Raw genomic sequence first — 23,768 nt, 5'->3', positions numbered from 1 at the left:
ATATGCAATCAAATTTGGCATTTTGTTCCAACCCTGTTTTGCCTGTGACATTGCCTTACAGAAGCTCAAGTCAGCTTCTCTGGAGAAATACCAGTGGTTTTAAGCAGTCCAACATTAGATTATTACCTTTTCCCTTGCACCTGGTTAACTAAGCCTCCCATTCCCATGAGTGCTACCTGTGAAGGCTCCGTGGGAGTAGGATAGATGGCACTGCATGGTCTCTCTCTAGGAGACAAGCAAGAGTTTTCTCTGGAATGTTTGTGTTTGTCAGACAGGAGAGGGGAGGCTAGAAGGAAAAAAAGAAGGCGAGATGGTCAGTCTGGTGGGGACGGGGATATTAGGATGCATTCCGAGGGGAAACCCCTTCTTGAATTCCCTACTCTCTCCGAAGTAAGACCCGTATTTTCTCTGCAGAGTGAAGGGTCCTGAAGGAGGAGTTTACTAGGGCACGAAGGGATATCTGGGCAATGTCATTTCCACCTCCTACTCTGGCACTGACCTCTGGCACTGGATGGGGCTGAGCTGGTCACGTTAGGTGAAGCAGAATGAGTAGAACTCAAGCTTGAGGTAGATGGACTTGGCTGGAAATACATGGGAAGTTGTTATCAAGCTATGCTTACAGGCTTTAAAAAAGACAGAAATGCTTTATAAAGGCTAAACACAACTATCAATTTTTTTTTTAAAGTTAGCATGTTATCTTAAATAAAAAGACCCCTTTTTAATACTATAAAATGTCATTAATTCAGAATTATTAAAGAAAGGAGTTTGAATTAGGAACTATTCAATACTTTAAAATAAATGAAAATTCATTACTGTTAATACCAAAGTTTTGTCTGTTAGGGATCCTTATGGAATCTGATTTTGCAAATTGATAAAAATGTGTTTTAAATATTATATCTGAAATGACATTACTACTTGGCTAGAGGTTGTTTTATCAAAACTTTGTTTGTCTCCTAGAACAGTGCTCTGCACACAGCAGATACTTATGTGGTTTTGGACTGAATTGATTTTGGGGCTTGTACATGAGTGCTGCTGGCTTGTTTCAACTGCTTGAGAACAAAATTGTTTTATTCTTTTGGTAATTTTACTGTTGTTAATTTGAATGATAAAGTTTTCCCCCCCATAAATTGTACAAAGTTCAACTTTAGACCAGGCTCTTTTTGAACTATTACAAACTGAATTTTGGTGGATTTCTTAAGATTATTCATTAGTTTAGAATTTTTCATTAGTCAGAAGCAACCTTTTAATCTTATAGAGGAAACTGAGGTTTAGAGAGGCTAATTAACTTGGTCACACAGGTAGTACATGGCAAAACCAGGATTTGAACCCAGAACCTTTGATTCCATTGGTTTTCCCACACATGGTCAGATGGTAAAGTAATCAAAAGGGATAGATGTCATGCTTCACGCAGCTAATTTTGCAGTACATACATCTTTTCATCACTCCCCACATTCACATATATATATGTAAATATATATATGTATATACATATATATATATATATAAGAGGCTAACAGTCAACATTGATGAACTTTGACTACATAAATAATTGACAAGGCTACACTAGGTTGTGATGTTTTTTCATATAGAAACCTCCTCCGCCCCAAACTCCCAATTCTGTCATGTGAAAAAAAGACCACTTAAAATATTAACAATCTCCATCTTTCCAGTTTATTCTGGAGAACAAAATGATAAAGAGGTATCCAAGCTTACCAAGGCATAGCTTTATTAGGTTTTTCTCTCTGTAGGGACATGCTTTCTCACAGCAGACAGGGGCAATTTTGGAAGAAATACTTTCCATTATCCCAAAGAGAACAATACTGTTAGAAGGCCTTAAAATATAAATAAGTCTTCTGCAAACTCTAAAATGTTGTAGAGTCACCAGTTGTTATTATAATTATCATCACCATTATGATTAACTCTTGCACTAAGATAACTGCTTGCTCTCATGTTCACACTTCTGATATAACAAAATGATTAGGAAATTCTATGATTGGGGTTTGGGGGGGAGAGGTGAAGGGGAGGTATGAATATGTAGTTATGATCAAAGAAATAACTGATATTACCTGCATGTTAAAGACTTCATCAGAGCTTTCTGATTGCCCTGTGATATTGCTTACTTCGGCAGAGGCTTGTGAAGACAACGAAGAGGAAGAATATCGGTTGACAGCTGGGTAACTTAATGGGCTGTTACAGGGGGGAAAAATGGTTGTTAACTCAGTCTTGGAATTGTACTTTATCATATGCTGGTATGGTATAAAACTGAAAGAAAAAAGTATACATCACATTTTGTCATCTCACATTTATCCAAACAGAGTCAAACGTTTGAATTTATTTATTTCTCATGCTGTTGCTATTTTACCACTGACAGATGTTCGCAGTTGCCTTGTAGGTTAATTATTTCATTAAGAAAGAGTGTATTTGATAAATTATGCCATAAAGAATGAGAGAATTGTTCCAGAACGTCTTGTGAAAATGCCAATGACTTGAAATATAAAATAATTCAGTCTCCAACTTACCTACGTCTAGGAATTACTCTTGCACCATCTGGACTCATAGAAGCAGGTGCTGAGTTTCTACAGACCCGAGGACTTCCATTAGGGAAATGGACAGGACTGGCTTGAATACATGCAGAGAACTCCTAAAGATAGGTTAGGAAAAAGAAATGCTATTTTAGAACTGTAATCAAATGGACCAAGTAATTTGTAAGAAAGTATTTCAATCAATTATCTACGAATTCCATTTTTAAGTAAAAATTTAACATAACATTTAAGTGATATTAAGATAAGTTTGCATCATTATGATTGAGCACCCTCCATTCCAACCTTATTTTGGTAAAAATGTGAACATGGTGAGAAGACTTAGCAGTTGAGATTTTCTCTGTACAAGAGTGTAGTATAACAAAATGACCAAAAGATGTCACTATTGGTTGTTTAATCCTCCCTTCAACTAAAAAGCAAATCACATTAATCAGACTGATTGTCCTTCCATGGCTAAATTGTGTGAGACCTTTTGTGTACATACCTGAATACCCAAGCTTGACTTCATCACGAAGAACTGGTCAACCAGCTTTTTATGCAAAGGCCTCATATCTTGAGGTACAAACTTCTCATGTACAGCTAAGCCAAATTCTAGAATCTGTGCCTTTAAAATAATAACATAAAAGAAAACATTTATCAGTGAAACACATTCTAAGTTATTATCTCAACCCATATTAATCAACATGGCCCATTAATTAATTAATCAACATAAGCCCATATCGCTGTCAACAGGAAAAAGGATATTTATTTTTTTGGTGAGTGCAGAAAGAGTTGGGCAGGAATAGGTGGTGGGAAGCATTGGGTATTCTTCACCAAAGGAAAGATGAGACTACTCTCAACTGCTCTGTAACCATCAGATTCTTAATTTTTTTTTTTTTAGTTTCTTTTCATCTCAGAATTTAAAAAAAAAAAGGAGAAAAATAAAATATATATATATATATAACAGTAACTAATTTTCTTTCTTAGTTTAAAAAACCATATATAGTTCTAGGTAGGATTGAGATTTTATCTGTTATTTTATTGTATGGGACAACAGTTCTCAAACTTTTTATTTTTGGAATCCCTTTATTACACTCTTTTTTTTTTTTTTTTTTTTTTTTTTTCCTGAGGCTGAGGTTAAGTAACTTGCCCAGGGTCAAACAGCTAAGAGTCAAGTGTCTGAGACAAGATTTGAACTCAGGTCCTCTTGAATTCAAGGCTGGTGCTCTATCCACTGCGCCACCTAGCTGCCCCCCCTTTATTACACTCTTAAAAACTACTGAAGGTCCTCCAAAGATTTTTTTGTTTATGTGGGTTATATATGCTGCTATTTACCATATTAGAAATTAAAACCTCTTGGTATTATTATTATTATGCTAGCATCTTTGACCTTTCATATTTCTGAAAGAGTCTTTGGGACACAGAGATCTCTAGAACACTAAGAATTTCTAGGATAATAAATTTCTGATGAGAAAAGTCCCTCTACCAAAGCAAATCTCTACCTTCTCCAAAGTTTATAGCTTTAAAGAGCTGTTGGAGTCATTTAAATTAGAAGAATTGCCCAGAACACATGACCAAAATTTGTCAGATGTGAGTCTTGAACCTAGCTATTTTTGACTCCAAAGAAGGTCTCTTTACCACCTATCATGTCACATTTTCATATGACTGTATTTAAAATATATATATATATATATATATGCTTATTTTCTATTTTAAAAAAAGATCAACTATTACATTAAAAAAATTAAATAGGCAGATGAAAACACATAATTATCATGTCTTTTGTTCAGTTATGGACAGTATTGAATTGCCTTGATATTGACAGGATATTCCATCATTATTTTTCAAATATGCTCAACTGATCAAACGAACAATTTTTTGAAGTAGGATTTAAAATCAATTATTTCCTCCACTTTTAGTAGTTTATTTTTAAAGCTTTGGTACATGGAAGCCTGGAAGATATAATTCATCATTCCCATTATAAACTATAGTAGCATACAAAACTTAAGGGAATCTCAAGTGAATTAGGGTTATGGTTTTCCAAGCATTTTCCAAGCCACAGACAAATGTCTCAAATGTGCTCAACTACTTTCTCTTGCCAAAAAAAAATCTTCATCAGATACAAAGAAAAAATGGTACTTCTTCTGAGGAGGATTCAAAGTTATAATATCTGGATTGAAAACATGTCATTTAATGCTATCTCATTCCTCAAAAGATAATATTTTAAAGAAAAATCAATTGGGTTAATCTATTATTTTGTTTTAAAAGTTAAACAATTTTGAAAATTCATATTTGGGGCACTATTTGAAAAAAAGTTGATAAATAGTTTCTTAATCTTTTTGTGTCATGCACCCCTTTGGGTAGTTTGGTGAAACCTCTCTATCTTTTCTCAGAATCAAGTTTAAAATATATAAAACAAAATTATAAAGGATTGCAAAGAAAATCAAAATATTGTTTAAGAATAAGTTCATGAATCGCTAGTTAAAAACCTCTACAAAAACTGATGGACGGTTGATGTGATTTCTACAGCAAAGCATTCAAAAGGCTCAAGTGCCTGAAAATCTGTCGACATTGGGATCATAGCTTTAAGATCAGGAGAGGGTCTCAGAAGACATTGTGGTTTAACGTTTTTCTTTCCTAGATTTGGCCATTAAGATTATTCAGCCTAGGCACTATTCAATTTACTTTTATTTTGAAGAGGAAGTGGAGACAGAGTGATACACAACACGTAAGAAATGGCAACCCAAATATGCAACAAAGTAGTGCAGTAGATAGACCACTGGACCTAGGAAGGCTCCTTTTGATGAATTTAATTCTGGCTTTTGACACTTATTAACTGTGTGAGTTTGAACAAGTCATTTAATCCTGTTGGACTCAGGTTCGTATCTGTTAAATGAGCTGGAGGAAGAAATGGCAAGGCACTCTACTATCTTTGCAAAGAAAACCCCAATTGGGGTCAGAAATAGTCAGACCTGCCTAGGAAGACTCAAAAACAACAATGTGCTTTACTACTTCAGAGATTCATGAACCACACTGTGGTTAAACTCTTTCCTGAGGCAAATGGCAACCATTCTATGTCTTAATAGATTATTTCATGAATTACTCATACCTAGAAAAATCCCATCTCTTCATGTCAAAAATTCTGGTGACATCTTCCTGAACTGGGCTAAACTTGTCCTGCAACCCAAGCCTTATCCAGCTTGGTAAGTTCTACCAAAGCTTCTATTCTGTGATTATAGCCTTTGAGCTATACATCAAGCCATGATGAAAGACTTGGTTAGAATTTTCCTGGAGATTGTCTCTGATATGTATCTAGGCAACCAAAGAGATCCTGGAATATTTTTTAAAAGTCATCACATGTCAATAGTAGGCAAAATGAATAAGCAGTTGTATCAATTTTCTTTCTTACCTGCTCAAGCATCAGTTCTCTTAAGCGTGTGATTTTCTCTCCATCTTCTGGGTGGTTTAAAATGTATTCTTTCACAAAGAATGCCTGCCAGAAACAAACATTGTCAGTCACATTCCTAACCAGTGGGAGACTTACAAATGCAATTTTTACAAAATTGCAATTTTTGCCTCCAAAGAACCTACAAACTAATTAGGAGTAAAGAAAAGCCATATATATATATATATATATACTCAACATAAAGATCAATGGATATGGAATCAGAGAACCTGGATTCAAATTATACCTCTATGTAGATTTTGGACAGCTCAGTTAACTACTCTGTACCTCAGTTTCCCAAGTTGTAAAATGAGGGGATTTTAGACTTACTAGAAGACCAGCTCTTATCCTATGACCTTGTGAATACTTCAAGGATCCATCATCTGTCACTGAGGTTATTTCCTCCATTTGATCTATATGTATTGTGTAGATTCATTTACTTGTCTCCTCCATTAGAACATTTGAAGGCAGGGGCTATTTACCCACAAGTTTTGGCACATAGTAAGTGCTTTATAAATGATTGTTAGCTGGCAGATTTCCTAAGAATGCATATAATGACTTGATGGTCTGAGAATTGTTATGGTCAAAAGTTAATCAACTGAAGGTAACCTTATGATGAGCCTATCTGAACATAGCTAATTAGCCTGGTCAGTGGCTAACATTTCAATCTGCTCGAATTGTTAGCTTAATAGAACCTGCCACAGCTTGCTTGCTGCTACCATATAAAGTCTTTGAGAAACTAGAATCATCTCTGTATCCCATTGAGGTGTCAAAGTAAGAAATCAATGGATAAATATAAAATCCATAAAAATATCAAATCAATTATAACTGATAAGGAAATAGTTGGTCTCATTCCTAGAAACCAAGATTAGTCATAAAAGTAAGTGTTTCCATGGAAACTACAAGTCAATAATCATGAAAAAGAAGAATTTTAAGAAGAGGTCAGAGGTTCTTTAATGAGGATGTTTTAACTAAAATTATTTGAGGCATTACATTCATGAACAAATTTTCTTTACATCAATAGTGACTGGTAGTATGGAATTATCTTTCTACGAACAGTGATACCATTCTGTTTTGCTTAAGAGGAATGTCAAGATGACAATTGGTAGTGGCTTCCGGAATAAAAAATTCCATCCTGCAAGTAGTCACCCACTGTGCTTACATACACTGTGAACCATCCAAATTTCATTTATTCATTTCATCTCTATTCATTTTTATATGTACACAAATTGACTAAGCAATTTTTTGTGGACTGGTAAATCAGATCTGAATTTTCAAATTCTGCCCCAGACACTAGGTCAATCATGTCAACTTAAGTATTGATTTATTCATCTATAAAACAGGAATGATAGTATCATCTGCTTCACAGAGTTGTGGGGATCAAAGGAGAAACCATAAAAAGCATTTTGTAAACCTTAAAGCACCATATAAATGCCAGTTACTTCTATTATATAAAATTCTCACCTCTTGGTACCTGGAAACTCCACCATTAACTGCTGCATCTATGACACCATTCAGACACATTGTGAGAGGGTTAATATTTTGCATCTGCCGAGTTTGACACTGGCTAATCAGCGTCTTCAGCTGCTGGTTCTTATTTTCCAAAACTTCAATTGCATTTTCCAGAGGACTCATTTCCACCTAAGAAGCAATTAGTCACAAAACCACCCTAAATAATTCCAAAACTTGATTATCCAGTTTGGATTAGCTCTAACCTTTTGGGTTTCATGATTTTTTAAATCATACTCCAAGTAGAAGAATGGATGAAGGTAGAAAAATTAAACTAGCTATAAGGTTTCAGAAGGTAGGGCAGGCTAAACCCATTCACTTACCAAATTGAAATTGGGATTGTCAGCAATTCCTAAATTATCCACTGAAATGAGTAACTGAGAATTGACTATAATCAATTCTCCAAAACAAATTCCTCTACTTTTTATGCAAGATTGAATGTCTCTGAAAACTTATTTTGATTTTCTCCAATACGTGACAACTTATTTGAGAAATATGCTAAACATCTGATATTTTTATGATAATTATCCTAAAAAATCTTATCACACCTTCTACATGCAAAATCATGATGCTAAGGATTATGGTAAAATGCTGAATCAGGCATAATTTCTGACTTAATGGAATATAGTCAAATAAGAAAAAGAGGGTATTTGTGTAAGACTATAATTGAGACCACAAGCTATCACATTGTGGAAAAGATGAAAATTATGGGGAAGAAAAGTGACTTAAATGCCAAGGTCTTCTTATGGAAGGGCAATCTTTTTTATGCTCAATGGTGTGGAATGATTTGTTTTTAATGATTTGCTAAAGGATGGAGTAGGAATGATTAATTACTTTTTAAAAAGATTTGGAAAATACATATATATACATATATATATACATATATATACATATATATATATGTATATATATAACTATTGTTGTCTTTCACTAATTATTGGCTTAATTAATTGAGAACAAAACAAAAGTCATTCTCCTTGAAGAGAAAGGCTACTAAATTATTAGATTAAAAGGCAGCCAGGTTTAATTTCTTTCAGTTAACAAAGTAAGGTTGGTATTGTTAAAGATTTCTTACAACATCCAAGACCAACACTGGAGAAAGAAATAATTTATAACCATGGTAACTTAGTTATTATGGAGTTTCCTCATACAAAAGATTTCCCATATGGTCTAAAGTTGGCATATTTAAATCACAACTTGGATGACTAAATGTGAATCAGTTTTTAAAGAAATAGCAGTGACATCTCAAATGCTACTTTCCATGTTGTCTCTTTGTCTTCAGGTATACATTAGTTTTCACTAGTTTTTCCCCCTCTTTTTATTGTAGACCTATTACAGAAATAGAGGCCTAAGCTATTGCTAGGGATTTCTAAACTTTGCAAATGGGACAAGACTTTCCACTCCATGCACCTAGCATCCAGCCCCAATAGTCTTACTAATTGATAAGCATGTTACAACATAACAAGAGAAAAAATAGCATTTCAATAGCATCTACTCAAACCACAAAAATGGATTTTTTTTTTTGGTTCTGATTTTCCATATGAATTAAATTTGCTTCTTAGATTGAATCTACTTGGGATTTTTTTTAAACCACTGCAAAAATGAAGATGTCATTCAATTATTAGTTTAACTGAACATGTCATGTTATGGATGGTTTCACTGTTCACTGAATATTTCAGGTAGGGCAAGGGATTCTTGGCAGCTGATTTTGGAGATCAACTGCACCTGCTTCTTTGTTGGCAAGATAAGTATTCTTTGGAAAGGCTACAAGAAAGTAGCTGAGAATGAGTTCATTATTAGCACATTTCATTCTGGATGGAAGCAGGTGGGGATCATTGAGAGAGCTGGCTTCATTTTTACAAGATGAAGCAAAACTTATGAAGGGGGGAGATCAGGTGCTGAAAGACCCCAGAGCTACAGCAAGGTCTGGGTGAGTAGAAACTAAAACTGGTAAATGGTGGCAGCTCTAACCAACGGGCTCAGTGGGAAATCTGGATTGGCTCAGGCTGCCACCTCTCTTTCTTGGATCTGGAAACTGGCAGGGAATTAGGGTTGTGTTTGCTTCTTTAGCCAAGATTTCCAGATGACTGTCATCTATCTGCATTTGGCCTTCTTTCTGTTCCTGGATCTGCCTAAACGAATGATATGAATGCTTCAAGGCATTCAGCAAGACAGATCATAGGGCATTAATATACTAGAACATCTAAGGGATCAAATATGCCCCAAAGCTTTTAGTGGATATAAAAGGCTATATCCTGAACAATATACTATTTTTGAACATTATACCTATTTGGTGCTTGAATAATAATTGAATAAAGATTCATTAACTCAAGATTGCAATATTCACATGAAGGAGGATAGACTCAGACAGTGAATACCATGGCTTCAAGTGAAAAATTGTGAAGATGAACTACTTGGCTGTAAATGTTGATCCTTACCACTTCACGCTTTTCCACCTCAAACCAGCGGGAGATTCCAGGCAAACTCTGTACCAAAATCAATGAAGTTCTCTCCACCCAGAGACTCTACAAAATGCAGAGATAAATATATAAATGAATGCAACTACTGAACTAATATTTATGTTTACATTTCAGTTTTCTCAAATTTTGTTTATTTTTGCCAGCTTTAATCCATCCAGTTACTCTGTAAGTCTTTAGAACATGTTGATATCTTGGTAACTTATCTTTCCTGCACCTACAATGCTCAAGGCATTGTCCTTATGTTCATATTCATCTTTCTTTTGTAGATTTTTCTAATACCTTTTTCTTCTTTTGTGGGTGTTCAATCTCCCAGATCAAATACAATGGGAAAAGATAATTTTTCTTGTTTTTATCTCAAACAGGATTAACCATTTTATATTGTCATTACTTCTTAAGGCTTAGATATAAACTGACATCAACATTTCATTCATCCATCACTTTGAGGTATTTTCTCCAGCAACACAGATCTTGAGCCTCTGTATCTATGCCTAATAGTCTTAAGAGTTGCTACTGCTGGTGATGAGCTTCTACAGACTATATACAGACTATAGACTCGTATGATAGACATATAGTCTACCACTAAGTCCCTACTGAAATCTAATTGCCAAAATCTTTAGGAACTTAGGGTCATGTTTGTGTCACGGTGATGAATAAAAGCATAACTTATGTGGAAGATAAACTAATAAATGTATCAAAATAATTGATTTACAGGACTGAAGCAGACATTAAAGACCATCTTGTCCAAATTCATATTACATATTCTGAACCAATTAAATCGCAATATCATACAGCCAATTACTAAAAAAAAAAAAAAATCAAGCCTTGATCTTAGCTATTTATACTTAAAAAGCAAAAAGAGTGCTCATCTTGGACTCACCAGGTCCAGATTCAAGGACTTGAATCCTGCCTCTGCCATTTATTATTTGTAGTCTTTGGGCAAATGTAAAATAAAGGTGTTGGACTAGATACCCACAAAGGTCCCTGCCTGCTTTAATCCTATGGCCCTAATGCTCTGCCTCCTATCTTATACTGCTTCATCACATTATTTTACCCATTGTCTTACAGGGGAAAAGGGATGAAGTTACATTAATGCAGAATGAACAAGTTTTGGTGGGAGAGAAAGACAACAAGAACATGAAGATTCTAGCAGACAAACTTTGCCTTCTTCGTGGGTTCAGCCTAATACTACCTCTATTCCCTCATACAGGAAGTGGATTTTATCTAACCATGAGTGAAAAATATTTTTCTATAAAAGAAGCTTCTCTACATATGTAAAAGCATGGTTAAAAAGAAAGGAGTTCTGTAAAATAGATCCACCAGAGTAACATCCCTCCTCTGACTATTTTTTTCTATGATTAGTTTACTTTCTTTGGGAAAAAGAGGCATTTGCTGAATGCCCAATCAGTTACAGTATAATAAGAATTCTCACTTGCAATGTTCCTCTAAGTTGAGAGGTAGGGCTGCTTGTAAAACAAGATAAAGTACTTACTTTCTTTCCCTTTATTGACCCACTTCCCTACTCCATATTTTTAAAAGCAACCTAGACTCTTCTAGTGGAGCAGATTGATCACAATAAGTTGGGACTGTATTACATGGCAGAGTTGGTTAAAAGAAGACCTTGTTCAATAATCCCTTATGCACTAGTTGTTTATAATTATTCAGGAAAAGATAAATAGGAAACAAATAGCCTTAAAGTATTTGAAATGTTTCTTTTAACTTATATTTTGACTTTGTCAGTGTATCTGTCTCTGTCTCTTTTTCTCTCTCTCACACACACATACACACATACAGGTCCAAGAAGATGAGATATTATAGTTATTACTATTGGCATAAGGAAATTATGAGCAAAGAAATTTCCTTTACCAATGCAGGTCAGCACATTTTCTGCAATGTTTAGTCCTGGAGAGTTACCCAGAGCATTTAAAGCTTAAGTCATTTGTACAGGGTCACATAAACAGTAATTTAGAGGGAAAACTTTAACTCAGGTCTTTCTGGCACTGAAGCTGACTATCTATTACACCATATTTCATTTCCAAAGAAACATAAATTCTATATTTTGTCATTTTTAGTGGAACTCTTCAGCTTACTTTTAATATCTCACTGTGAAATAGTAATGACTGGGGCCTCTCAGATTATATCAGCAGATACCAGCTCTACTGGCAGCATATATCAAATTATAAAGATTCAAAATACAGACCCAGAAAGAACCCCTGTGTGCCTATTATATGAGAATGAACCACACCTAATGATAAAGAAGCTCATCATCAAAAAAAAATTGGCCACAGATCTTATAGTAACTTAAACAGCCAGGAGATTCAAATCTTGCCTTAGGCACTTACTACATATGTGACCCTGGAAAAGTCATTTGGATTTTTCAACTATAAAATACAGATGATAGCATCTACCTCCCTGAGTTACAATGAGGATCAAATGAGATACTACATATAAATCATTTTGCAAACCTTAAAGCAACATATAACTCAGAAAACCACAGAAAAGTTTGGAACAATTTCTCTAAAATTCTAAAGTAATTCTAAAGTAATTGAATTTGTTATTTTAGAAAAATTATTAGAATGGTTAATAACTCAAAAGATGGAATGATGATAAGGCCCTATGTTCACATTCTGTAGTTATAAGAAAAATTTGGAAAGACAAAATGGTGACTCCATCATGGTCCATTCCTGAAGTCAGGAAGTACTAGATGTATTCCTTCCTCTAACACACATGATTTGTTGTTGTTTAGTTTTTTTCAGTTGTATGCAACTCTTCATGAGCCCATCTGTAGTATATTTTTGGCAAAGATATTGAAGTGATTTCCCATTTCCTTCTCTCGTTCATTTGATAGATGAAAAAAATGATGCAAAATTAAGTGACTTATCCAGAGTCACACAGCTAATAAATATCTGAAGGCAGATTTGAACTAACCAAAAGAAGAATCTCTCTGACTTGAGACTGGGCACTCTAGCCCCTGGAATTGCTCCCAAAACTAGTTACAAGACCATAAGCAAATTATTTAGCCTTCCAGGGCCCTAGGTTCTTAGTGACAACTTGCATTGGATGAAGGGAGTGTCCACATTGGAAGCTTTCTACATTTCTCCCTGCCATACTTACCCCAAAAAGATCTACTTTAGATAAGATAGCTAAATAGGAAACAATATAATTATAACAAGAATTAGATATAAAGTATAGGTACTTAGATAATAAAATGAATAAAATAAACATTTACTAAGAACTTAATTATTTTTGAGTACTGACCAAACCAGAATGTTTTCTACTGGTTGATCTTTAAGGTCCCTTCCAAATCCAAAATTCTATGTGTTTATATTATAATGCAGTCATCATGGAAGCAGTTACATATCAAACTAAGTATTTTCCATGTTAGGCTTTCAGAAGAAACTATTCTCTCTCTTGAGTGATATAGCTGATCTTCAAGATATCCCAGTATTTAAGACTAGAAAGCCATATTATATTCTATCTGCTGAAGAATTTTGCCTTTCTCCATAGATTGTGTTGTTATAAGTCCCATTACTTAACTTGTGAAAGTTCCAAGCTTTAGGACTACGTAGAGTATGGAAGGAGAGTCAGATGATTAGATTAGCAGGGAGAAACAAAAGATGGGTTCACCCTGTTTCATATGACAAGTTCCTAAATATACATTCTCTAATAAAAATAGCAAGTAAAACAAACTAATAAAATTCCCCAAAGGCTACAAAATGTTTTCTACTGTAAGAGAATGTATTTAAAATTCATCACCTTAAAAGTCATCATATTTAAACTTCATCACAATTTATCTGGGAATAAGTTTCTTGAAGTTCTTTTAAAATACTCAGTGTTAAAGTCACAGGTTTTATAGGTGATAAAAAGTACCTTAGAGATTTTGTAGGCAAAGACTCTTATTTTACAGATAAGAAAACTAAAGTCAAGAGAGTTGTTATTTATCCCAGGAATGGGACTAGAATTCCAGTCTATTTGTCTTTTAGCTACACAAGTTTCATAGTAAAGTTTAACACAATTAAATTATCAAGTTAAGCATTTACTGACATAGGCCCTACTATATTTCCCATGTTAACTGCTTTAGAAGGTTCAAAAGAATGAAAAGATCCAGTCTCTGCCTTCAAAGAGTTTACAATATAGTAGAGAAGACATGACATAAAAAGTTCAGGGTACCTTGAATTCATTCTCTTTATCTTTAGTTCCTTTGTGGAATGGCCTATCATAGCGAAATCTCCAAATATGATTCACTTTATAAAAGCTTTTGATGTTGTCTGGGATGCCTTCTCTCTGCAGGACCTCTTGGCTCTCTGGGATGGGAGTCACAGCATATATCTGCAGATCTGTGTTCAAATGATTAAGGAAAGAAACCTGGAATTGTAAAAGCCAAGGAAGTTTATCTGGATCTGAAAACTTTTTAGAATCAAATTGTAGACAAACATTAATTGTTTCTCTATGGTGAGGTCTACAGAGGGAATGAGGCAGGAACAGTGCTGCTGGCTCCATTCAATTCTGGGACAACCCTATTATTCCCCCCCCCCTTTTTTTTTAATCAGCAAAAAATAACTGAGATCCCAATTAATAGAATTTTTTTTTCTAAAATCTGTGGGCCATGAACCAACTACTAATAGTTTTAGGCAGGTAAATTTGGTGTTAATTTCCAAGGCATAAATATCTTTTGAAGAAATTTTTTTTTGTTTTTGTAATTTGATTTTTGATTGATCTATTTTTTGTTTTTATCATTTATTATATAACTTTAAATCTTGCATTCTCTTTTGTGTAATTATAAGGGGAAAAACAGGTACAATCCCTAAATAATTTCCTTTCCTTCTTTTTTTGGTTTTTATTTTAAAATGGTATCATGGGTGTCTAGAAAAAGCTTCCAAGTGGTTTAAAGAATAAGTTTCATGGCTGTAAGCTAAGTAAGTCAGATACAAGTACCAGGGTTAATCAACTTCGCTTCTAACTACTAGGTTCTGGTTGATCTACTGTTCTTTAGACAGTGGTAAGATTCTGAAGAGCAATTAATAAAAGCAGTCCTGCCTTTCCTCATTCCTCCATTTCAGAAAGAAAATACCAAAGAAAAGGGGAATAGTGAATTATGCAAATAAACAGTGCTAGCCTTTCTCTGAATTGAGCTAGTTACTATTATATAATATGGAAGTAAATTAAGAGGAACTGCTAAAATAGCTTTCAAAAACATGGCTGTGCTAGAGAATAATTTTAATTAAAAGGAGATTTTCCTACATAAAGGATTTCTTTTCAACTCCAATCATCATTTAAAAACAGAGCAGCTGGAAACTGTTTGCCAGGAACCCAGTGAAATTAAATGAGCAGAAAGAGACAGAAATACCCAGTATGTAGACATTTAGCATTACCCTCTCTTCTTCACAAAATAGAGTTAACAACTCAACAACCTGGGAACAAAACTGGGCAGTGAATAGTCAGTGTCATTTAACAAGACCACCACCCTTCTGCATGTATGGATACACTGTGCTTCTGCCTGAAAGATGGTCTCATCAGGCTGATTGGCATGTTGCATAGCAATGGCATGTGGAAACTCATTCAGCATCCTTTGCTGGAAAGCTTCCAGCCTTTCATAGTCATGCCCTCGGCAAACAAATTCTTTGTTCTAAAGGGGGAAGAACAAGAAAAGTAAAACAATAAACAAATTATTGAGATGTCTGAACTAAAAAAAGTAAAACAATAAGCAAATTACATTGAAGAGGATAGCAATATGAAAATGAACAATGACAGATCTTAGCATCAGCTTGATTACATGAAGTAATACTAGTCTGAAAATGATTAGTTGGACTACTTTTAAACTATGCAAACTAAAGGCTACATACTTTGTTTTAAAGCTTTTGAAATAACCTTTTAACATATACTATCTCATAGATTTTTTTTATGGGAGTGCATGATTTGTTTCAGAGTATGAAACTTTGAAAACAAAGTCAATCAATTCAGTCTGAATGCAAACATGAATAAGTAAAATGAGAGATTTGGACTAGATAATTTCAAAGATCCAATCCTTCTAGTTCTATAAACCTACAGCTTGGTTAAAAACTATTGGACTTCCTTATCTCCAATTGTTACCACCAAAAAATATCAAATTAATGGCTCCTGTGTAAATAGATGAATGAAATGAAACATCAGTCATCATTTAATGGCTGAATTTTTTTTTTTAAAGCAATGCTGGTGTGTGTGAACACAGTTTTGTAAAATCTTGGAGTGTTATAAGGAAACCTTTATGAGCTCAATGAGGATATGAGGGGAAAAGGAAATAATTCTGAAATGAACTTTACTATTTGGTGTGATAATGCAGGGGGACTTTGCTCTACTACAATTTGGTATAGAAAGAAGCAATGTGTATAATGGAATCACTATGTAGCAGAGTGGAAAGCTGGATCTGGAGTCAAGCCTCCAAGACAAATTGGCAATATGACATAAATTGACATTGCCCAAATAGAAGTTACAGCTTTTAACACTGTAAGTTATATAAGCTGCTGACCTGAATTAATTGGTGAAATTTCCACACTGGAATTTCTCTTCCCTAAGCATATATCAGAACTTTCCCCCCAATATAAAACTATGTAGAGATAAAGATAGAGATATCTCTAGATAAACATCTATATTTCTCTATATGTGTGTGATATTTCACATCACAATGATTTCAAAGAAAATAAAGGCTCTGTTTGGGCAGTCATATTTGTTAAGCTATTTTCTATAAGAAAAAATAATAGATTGCTCATATATGTTTTAGTTTTAAATGGTCTTGACTTATCAGGAAAGAGAAAGAATTTCTACTAGAAGAACAGCTGAAGCACTGAATTTTCAAAAATAGTCCTGCAAAGCACATTTTTTGCCAACAGAGGGTAATGCTTTCCTATTGTTCAGTAAGAGATCACATTAATATGCAAGAAATGTTTTTTAAAAAGAATGACTTAGAAATTGATATATACCCTGGATAAAACATTAAGGGACTTATTTAATGAAATTTATTCTATTAACTGATGCCATTTTCTAATTTGCTAAACTGTCTTTGAAAATTAATGACTCTTACCTCTTACAGATCTTTCTTATTGCAGCTTTAATTGACATTAATTGTGCTTACTAGATACTTTGAATGATTCACATTATACTTCATAGATATTGAACTAGGATGTCTTGGATAGAGATTCCAATGAGGAGGATCAAATAGTTTTTTTCTTCTACTTCCCATTTCAAAAATAACCACCCTTTGTGATTCTCTATATGGCAATTAAGTCTTGCACCATCATGTATAGTGTGTCAGATGTATATGTGTGAGTGTATATATACACTTTTGTATGTAGCGTTTGCTAATAAACTCAGATATGTTAACTTTTGTTGTTTTTTTAATCAATAAAAGTAGTTGCTTTTGAAAGTAACTTCATTGTTTTTGAAAGTTGGTCTCACTCGTTGGTCTTCAGATTTCACCTATGTCTCAAAATATACAGCTGTCTTGTTATTAACAACTAAGTGATGACAAAGAATCTCAGTATACAAAGCATTTCAATAAAGAAATTTAATCAATTATTTGGATGGATGCTCAGTGAGTTACCAAATTGATATTTTCTTGATCTGATTGGAGATTTGGAGCATGAAACTTTTAAAATGAATTCAAACTCAGGAGATGGTCAATTATTTGAACTTACAGATAAAAATTACATGAATTATATTTCCATCCCTCCTTTTTATACTCCCCCATCCTGAAGCATCCAAGTATATGTTCAGATACAAATAAAATGAGGCACCATTAATACTAACATTTTTTAATATTAATTAAGATTTAAGGTAAAAAATATTTGGTTCTATTTCCCCTAAAATCTTCAATTTGGGTACAAAATATATGTATTTCATTTAATGCCTTGAAATAGTTCTATTTTCAATTTTTTATTTATTTCTTGGCACAAATATAAGAAATACAGGTAATGGAGCACAATGTCTCTTATTCCTTGGCATTATATAATTAGAATTTTCTTTATGAACAATTTATTTTGTACAAAATGGTTATTAGTAATAACCACTAGGAATTTCGTTGTTGGTGTAGTGTTGACTTTTTCTTTCACAAAACAATTCAATTAATAAAATAATCCTCTTTCTTGTATATTCACATTCCAACATGTAGAATTACTACACCTTTTTGATGTTTCCATTAATTATAAAAGTTATAAAAATTGCAGCATTAACTTTGTTAACTAGAAACATGGGTGCATAAGACTAAAAAGAGGAAGAAAGTATTACTATACAACACAGTACATCCAATAACTTGTAATAAATCGAGACAGGAGACATAATTGTTGTTCTAAATTCTAAATCGATATTGCTGCAGATTACAATTGGATTTCAAGCTTAAAAGATAAAAAACATAATATGAAGATTTTTTAGAAACATTTGCAAAAAGGGTAAAACAGTTCTAACATGCCAGATTCCTCCTAATTAGAGGAATTGGAATTAAAAATATGAAAGAAAGTTAAAATTCCCATGTACTCACTCTTAAGAAAAATGGAAATTTTTTCCCATAAAATCCAACTCTAAAAAACTCTGGTTCAAGACGTTGTTGGTCCATGATCTTGTCATATAAAGAAGCTTCCATCATCTAAGAAAATACAAGAAAACCTTTAAACATTTTTGCTTGGTCTTTAACACTGGTAATTAGACAGTACTATTTTCTGAACATTTGAACTTCTTAGTTTAATTCCAAAAAGATGGTTTTCTTATACATTTTTGTGATGTTGGCTGAAATGTATCCTCAAGCTCCACTGAATTATTTCTATTCATTCACAATACATTATTCATAATGAAACATAAGTTAATATGGAATGTCAGAATGAAAACCTTTTGCATTTTAAATCAAACAATACCTATTCACTCAGAATGGTCAAGTGACCAATTTCACAAGTCTTTTTAGTATCCTGGAAATTACTGGTGAGGGAAATGACAAAAAATGGGAGTAGTTTTTCTTTTTCTTTCTTTCTTTTTTTCCTTTTTGGAGAGTAGGAGGAATGGAATGGTTCTTTCAGAACACAAATTAATCCAGGGATTTCTATGAATAATAAATTACACTTGTATGTGATGTAGACTTTGATGGTCTGATGTACATAACTGTGGGTTTCAGTTTGACAGATGGCTAACTTTTCACTCCAGAGGATGGGAACATTCCTAAGAGACTAGTTTTTGTAGCAACAATTCCTATTCAAATGAATCCAATATATTAAGTCCCCTGTGTACAGAAAGCCTTTAAGTATAATTTTGATACTGTTGAAATCATGAGGCATTACTAAGTGCATGTAGTTTCCCATTCATGGTTTTAGCATCACAAAAGTTTATATAGCAAAACTATTGCATGTGGGAGCTTTTTCTCTGTGGATGGCAGTCCATGGAGCAGCAAGAGTGACATTCCGTGCTCTGGATTTATAAAAATCTTTGCAACTATGGCACCCAAGAGACACTATGACCCAATACCATAACCCTCACTTCAGTTGCAGGGACAAGATGCCAAATAGCAACAACCAAGAGTCTGAATTTCAAACCCCAAGACTTGTCAAAGCCAGTATAGTATGAACTACATTTAAAAACATATTTTTTGTGGTCAAGAACCACCACCCTACCTCAATAACAAAACTAACAAAAGTTTATTCCTTCTTTATAAGGAGAAGCTAACCCAATGTTGATTGGGTTAACTTGAAGATTTCTAGTACTCTCTTTGGCAGATTTTTCTGAGACATGTTGTCAGAGAGAAATGTAGGTATTGCCTTGTGAGAGCCTGAAGAGCATTTTTTATAAAAGCCAAAAATCTCACTCAGAGAGTAGATTAGGTGTTGAAGATATAACGTACAAGAATAGATCATGTACTAATGATCTCCAACCCCTTCTCTATCCAAGCAATCAAACTGAAGCTCTATTTGTTGTTTCCAGTTTCAGTGCACATTTCACAGGAAACAGTCTAAAATTTTTTTGAACATGATTTGCATTATTGCAAAGGAAAATTAATTGAAAAAGCTGCTCCCTTAACCCCTTGATTAGACTCCACCAAGTGTGTTACCCGCATCTTGCTCAGATTTCTGTAGTCATAGTAGCTTTCATACTGCTCTGCAATCTTCCGGCAAAGAATAATGCCATTCTCCCAACACTGTGAACAAAGAGATGACATAGGAACAATTCAGTCATCATGCCATGTAATTTGCACTCCTTAGTTATGTATGATATAGTCCTTTTAAGTATTTTGCTTTGAAAATTCAAAATTGCCTAGATCACAGATTAATTTTTATCACTAGAGTATATTATGTTTGAAGGGATATGCTGGAGCCAGCTTGAGCTAATAACTTCACCCATATGTTAAATTTTCAATGTGAGCATTTGCACCTTAGAAATTGGAAAAGAGTACAAATCAGGGCTCGATAGTTTTGTTGATTGTCTAAACTTAAGAAAATAATAGAGAAAATGTGAATGATTCAAATTAAACTCAAATGTGTCATGTACACTTTTTTTTTCTTCCCAGGGCAAGTTGTTAAACACTTAACAGTATATTGCCTCTATGAGATTCAAGAGAAATGGCATGGAAGGTTGGTCTTGAAGTTAAGAAGACTTGGGTCAAATCCTCCTCTGCCATACTTGGCCATAGGCTTAATGCCTCAAACACCCAAGATTATACTTAAAAAAGAACTGTCAATCTGCAAAAGTGAAGACAATTTCTATGAAATCATAGGTTAACTATCTTACTTCCACACATAACCAAATTTTTTTTTATTAATCTTCTTCATATTCCTAAAATATTTACCCTTTCCCACCTTCGCTTGTCCTTATATGTGTGTGTATATGCAGTTTAAAAATCCCAGGCCTGCAAAGTATTAAGAAACATTCATGGCCAAGGAGAAAAAAAACAGATTAAAGTCTTAGCAGCAGCATTACTAATTTTGAATGCAGAAACAATTTTTTCAGTTGTCATTTCAATTGCATATCCATGTATTCTTGATTAGGATTTCAATTCAATAGCAGCTACAGAGAGGAGAGGAAATAGGCCCTGGCTGCTATGGGGTAATTACCACTGACCACTGAGGAGCAATTACCCCCTCCTGATGGGACTATCATGGTTACCCCTTCTTCCTCAATTACCTAAACTGCATGCCAAGATCCTGAGGCATTAACACAACACTGGCCAACTTTTCCTATTTGCTGGTCACAGCACTACATAGATTCTTTGATGTAACACAAACTCCTGGGAATGGCTTAATACAAACAGCCAGAGATAAAGCTGAATTTGTGACCAGCAATTAACTCAACAGGTGAGAGACTTGATTGTGGAAGGGCACAGAGGGATTTCTTTTGCTGCTAAAATAGCTGGATCTCAAGGCTAAGTTTAAAAATGGCAGAATAGGAAAAAAAGCATTTTCCTTGCTTCAAATTTTGAGTCAAATTATACTTTTTGACAGAATTATGATATATGGAAAATTACAGGTCTCTCTTTTCCCACAGCCCCAAATTAAATATATATATAAAGCACCTATTACTGAAAAATCTGAATGCTCAGTTAAAACATAAAACTTCCACAGTTAATGCCAGGCTAGAGATCACAGGATAACCTATTTAGGGATCTCAGAGATCATGGAGACCAACTCCCTCATTTTACAGAGCAGGAGAGAGGTTGAATGAGCTGCCTAAAGTTATAAATAAGGCTGGAACCAGGTCTTGAATCCAAGTCCTATGACAAAGAAATCCTGGACTTTTTACCATCTCACTCATTCTATGTGAACTGGTTAAAAGAAAAGAAACACTATGAAATAATATATTAAGACAAATGAGTTGATCAATGATTCTCCATATCAATTTTGTAATCAGATAGATTAAGAACTAGAAGGGACTCCCTCATTATACAAAGGTTATTATATCTCCCTCATTATATCTGAGGTCTACTGGGATTAGCTGACTTTTCCAGTTACAAAGGTTAAGAAAGTAGAGGAGCTGACATTCAGACATATGTCCTCTGGCTCCAAATTCAGTTCTTTTTCTACTGCTCATTATAATGTTGCAGAATTACCAATATAAATTAAATTTATCTAACTCTAGTTACAAATCGACAAATACTATAAGACATTTTAAAGATACTCTATTGGACTCAGAGTCAGGGAGATGTAAATTTAAATTTGAATGGGCAGGGAGAGTGGCAGGTCACTTTAATTATGCCTGACTCAGTTTCCTTATCTGTAATATGAGGATAATAATAATAATGCCTACCTTCCAAGATTGTTGTGAATATTGACTAAGATAATAGTAAAGTGCTTTCTTTGCACAGTGTCTGGAACATACTAACCGGACACATACACACACAAATAAATTAGCTATTATTGTTTTTAATCATCATCTTCATCATTATTACTATAGGGATATTGGGCTAGGGTCAAAAATTAAAAACAAACAAACAAGCAAAGAAAACCCAACTTAAATGAATTGATTGTGAAAACTCAAAAGGCAGGGGGACAGCATAATGAGGACATGTAGAGGATTTTGGAAAACAAAATTGATTGGTGCAATTAAAAAAAAATCCGACTAGTGATTTCCACAAAGGAAACTTCCACTGAAGATATTTCTCTACCAAAGTAGATCTGTAGCTATTCCACAATTGATTGCCTTACAGAATTGCCTGGAGCACTAAGGGAAAGAGCCTGAATCATACAACCTGTATTTGTTCCTTGAAACCTTGAAAGCCAGGTCTTCTTGACCCTGAGACCGGCTCTCTCCTAAACCAAAATAGCTTCTAAATCTCCGAAGTGAACTTAAGATGCTGTTATTGTTTTTAAATTTTTAACTTTCTAGTTACTACTTAAAGATGCACAATTGGTCACTGTCACTTACTTTGCCTCTGTCAAAATTCTGAATGATAGTAAGGTGAAGATATTCTTTCCGTTGCCACTCTGTTTGCATGGGGTAGGTTAAAAATTCCCTGAGGGGCCGATCAGACCATTCCAGTAACTCATCATATAAGAGGAGAGTATAAGCAGCCTCTGAAAATTAAGGGAAAACACATTCAATAAAATTGTACCTTCAAAGCCACATGATTATATGCAAGACTTTGTTTTATATGCAGAAATTTCCAGCCAACTTGGAGGAAATGATGGGAGTTGCCTTTTGTAACATATATACTCTGGTTTTAGTGCCATCCACTACCTTATTCTTTTCCTAATTCCCCAAAGGTTCCCAAATTGAACAAAGGTAGAGACTACACATCCATCACTGTAATCAAAAGGTTATAATTCCTCCTTAAAATTTTAATGCAATTTACTTTTCATATTGAATAGAACTGAAAAAATTTTGTATCATTATTTCACTCATAACTTGTTTCCATTTTAGAACTTTTAGATAGAATAATAGTCCTTTGAAGCAGAGAAATAACATTAATATTTAGTATTAACATAATGACATATATAATGCCATAATGCTAGTAATAGACTTTGAGAGTATTATCTCATTTCACTATCCCCCCAAATCTGTAAAGTCATGATTATCTTCATTTTAAAGATGATAAAATTTATAGAGAGGTAAGTTATTTGCCCAGTGCCATAGTTTCTGAAATGAGACTCAAAGATTTAGACTATCTTTATTCCAAGTCTATCATTCTATCTACCATGCTATACAGTATTAGTGTAACTCATTTGTTGTTCTTTAGTTAATCATGTTTGACTCTTTAAGACTCTATTTGAAGATTTTTTGGCAGAGACACTGAAGCATTTTGCTATTTCCTTCTTCAGATCATTTTACAAATGAGAAAATTGAGACCAATAAGTTTAAGTGAGTTGCCCAGAGTCA

General features: G+C 34.0%; 1 protein-coding gene across 3 annotated transcripts in view; it reads right to left on the bottom strand.

Annotated features, from left to right (window-relative positions):
• Positions 1-23,768, bottom strand: part of DOCK4 (dedicator of cytokinesis 4) — a 498,642-nt gene that overhangs the window by 12,855 nt on the left and 462,019 nt on the right. For all 3 annotated transcript variants that reach the window (XM_074268282.1, XM_074268284.1, XM_074268283.1), the window contains 13 exons: positions 22,818-22,966; positions 20,011-20,097; positions 18,460-18,564; positions 15,435-15,576; positions 14,121-14,287; positions 9,912-9,998; positions 7,429-7,605; positions 5,929-6,012; positions 3,025-3,144; positions 2,520-2,641; positions 2,067-2,187; positions 500-581; positions 177-286 (listed from right to left, as the gene is read on the bottom strand). In XM_074268282.1, the coding sequence (XP_074124383.1) occupies positions 177-286; positions 500-581; positions 2,067-2,187; positions 2,520-2,641; positions 3,025-3,144; positions 5,929-6,012; positions 7,429-7,605; positions 9,912-9,998; positions 14,121-14,287; positions 15,435-15,576; positions 18,460-18,564; positions 20,011-20,097; positions 22,818-22,966 (1,553 nt within the window). The remainder of the gene's footprint in view (positions 1-176; positions 287-499; positions 582-2,066; positions 2,188-2,519; positions 2,642-3,024; positions 3,145-5,928; positions 6,013-7,428; positions 7,606-9,911; positions 9,999-14,120; positions 14,288-15,434; positions 15,577-18,459; positions 18,565-20,010; positions 20,098-22,817; positions 22,967-23,768) is intronic.

This window comes from Sminthopsis crassicaudata, chromosome 5, assembly GCF_048593235.1.
Source record: "Sminthopsis crassicaudata isolate SCR6 chromosome 5, ASM4859323v1, whole genome shotgun sequence".
Classification (NCBI taxonomy): domain Eukaryota; kingdom Metazoa; phylum Chordata; class Mammalia; order Dasyuromorphia; family Dasyuridae; genus Sminthopsis; species Sminthopsis crassicaudata.
The sequence above is the reverse complement of the archived record's forward strand: the minus strand, read 5'-3'. Positions and strand labels throughout refer to the sequence as shown.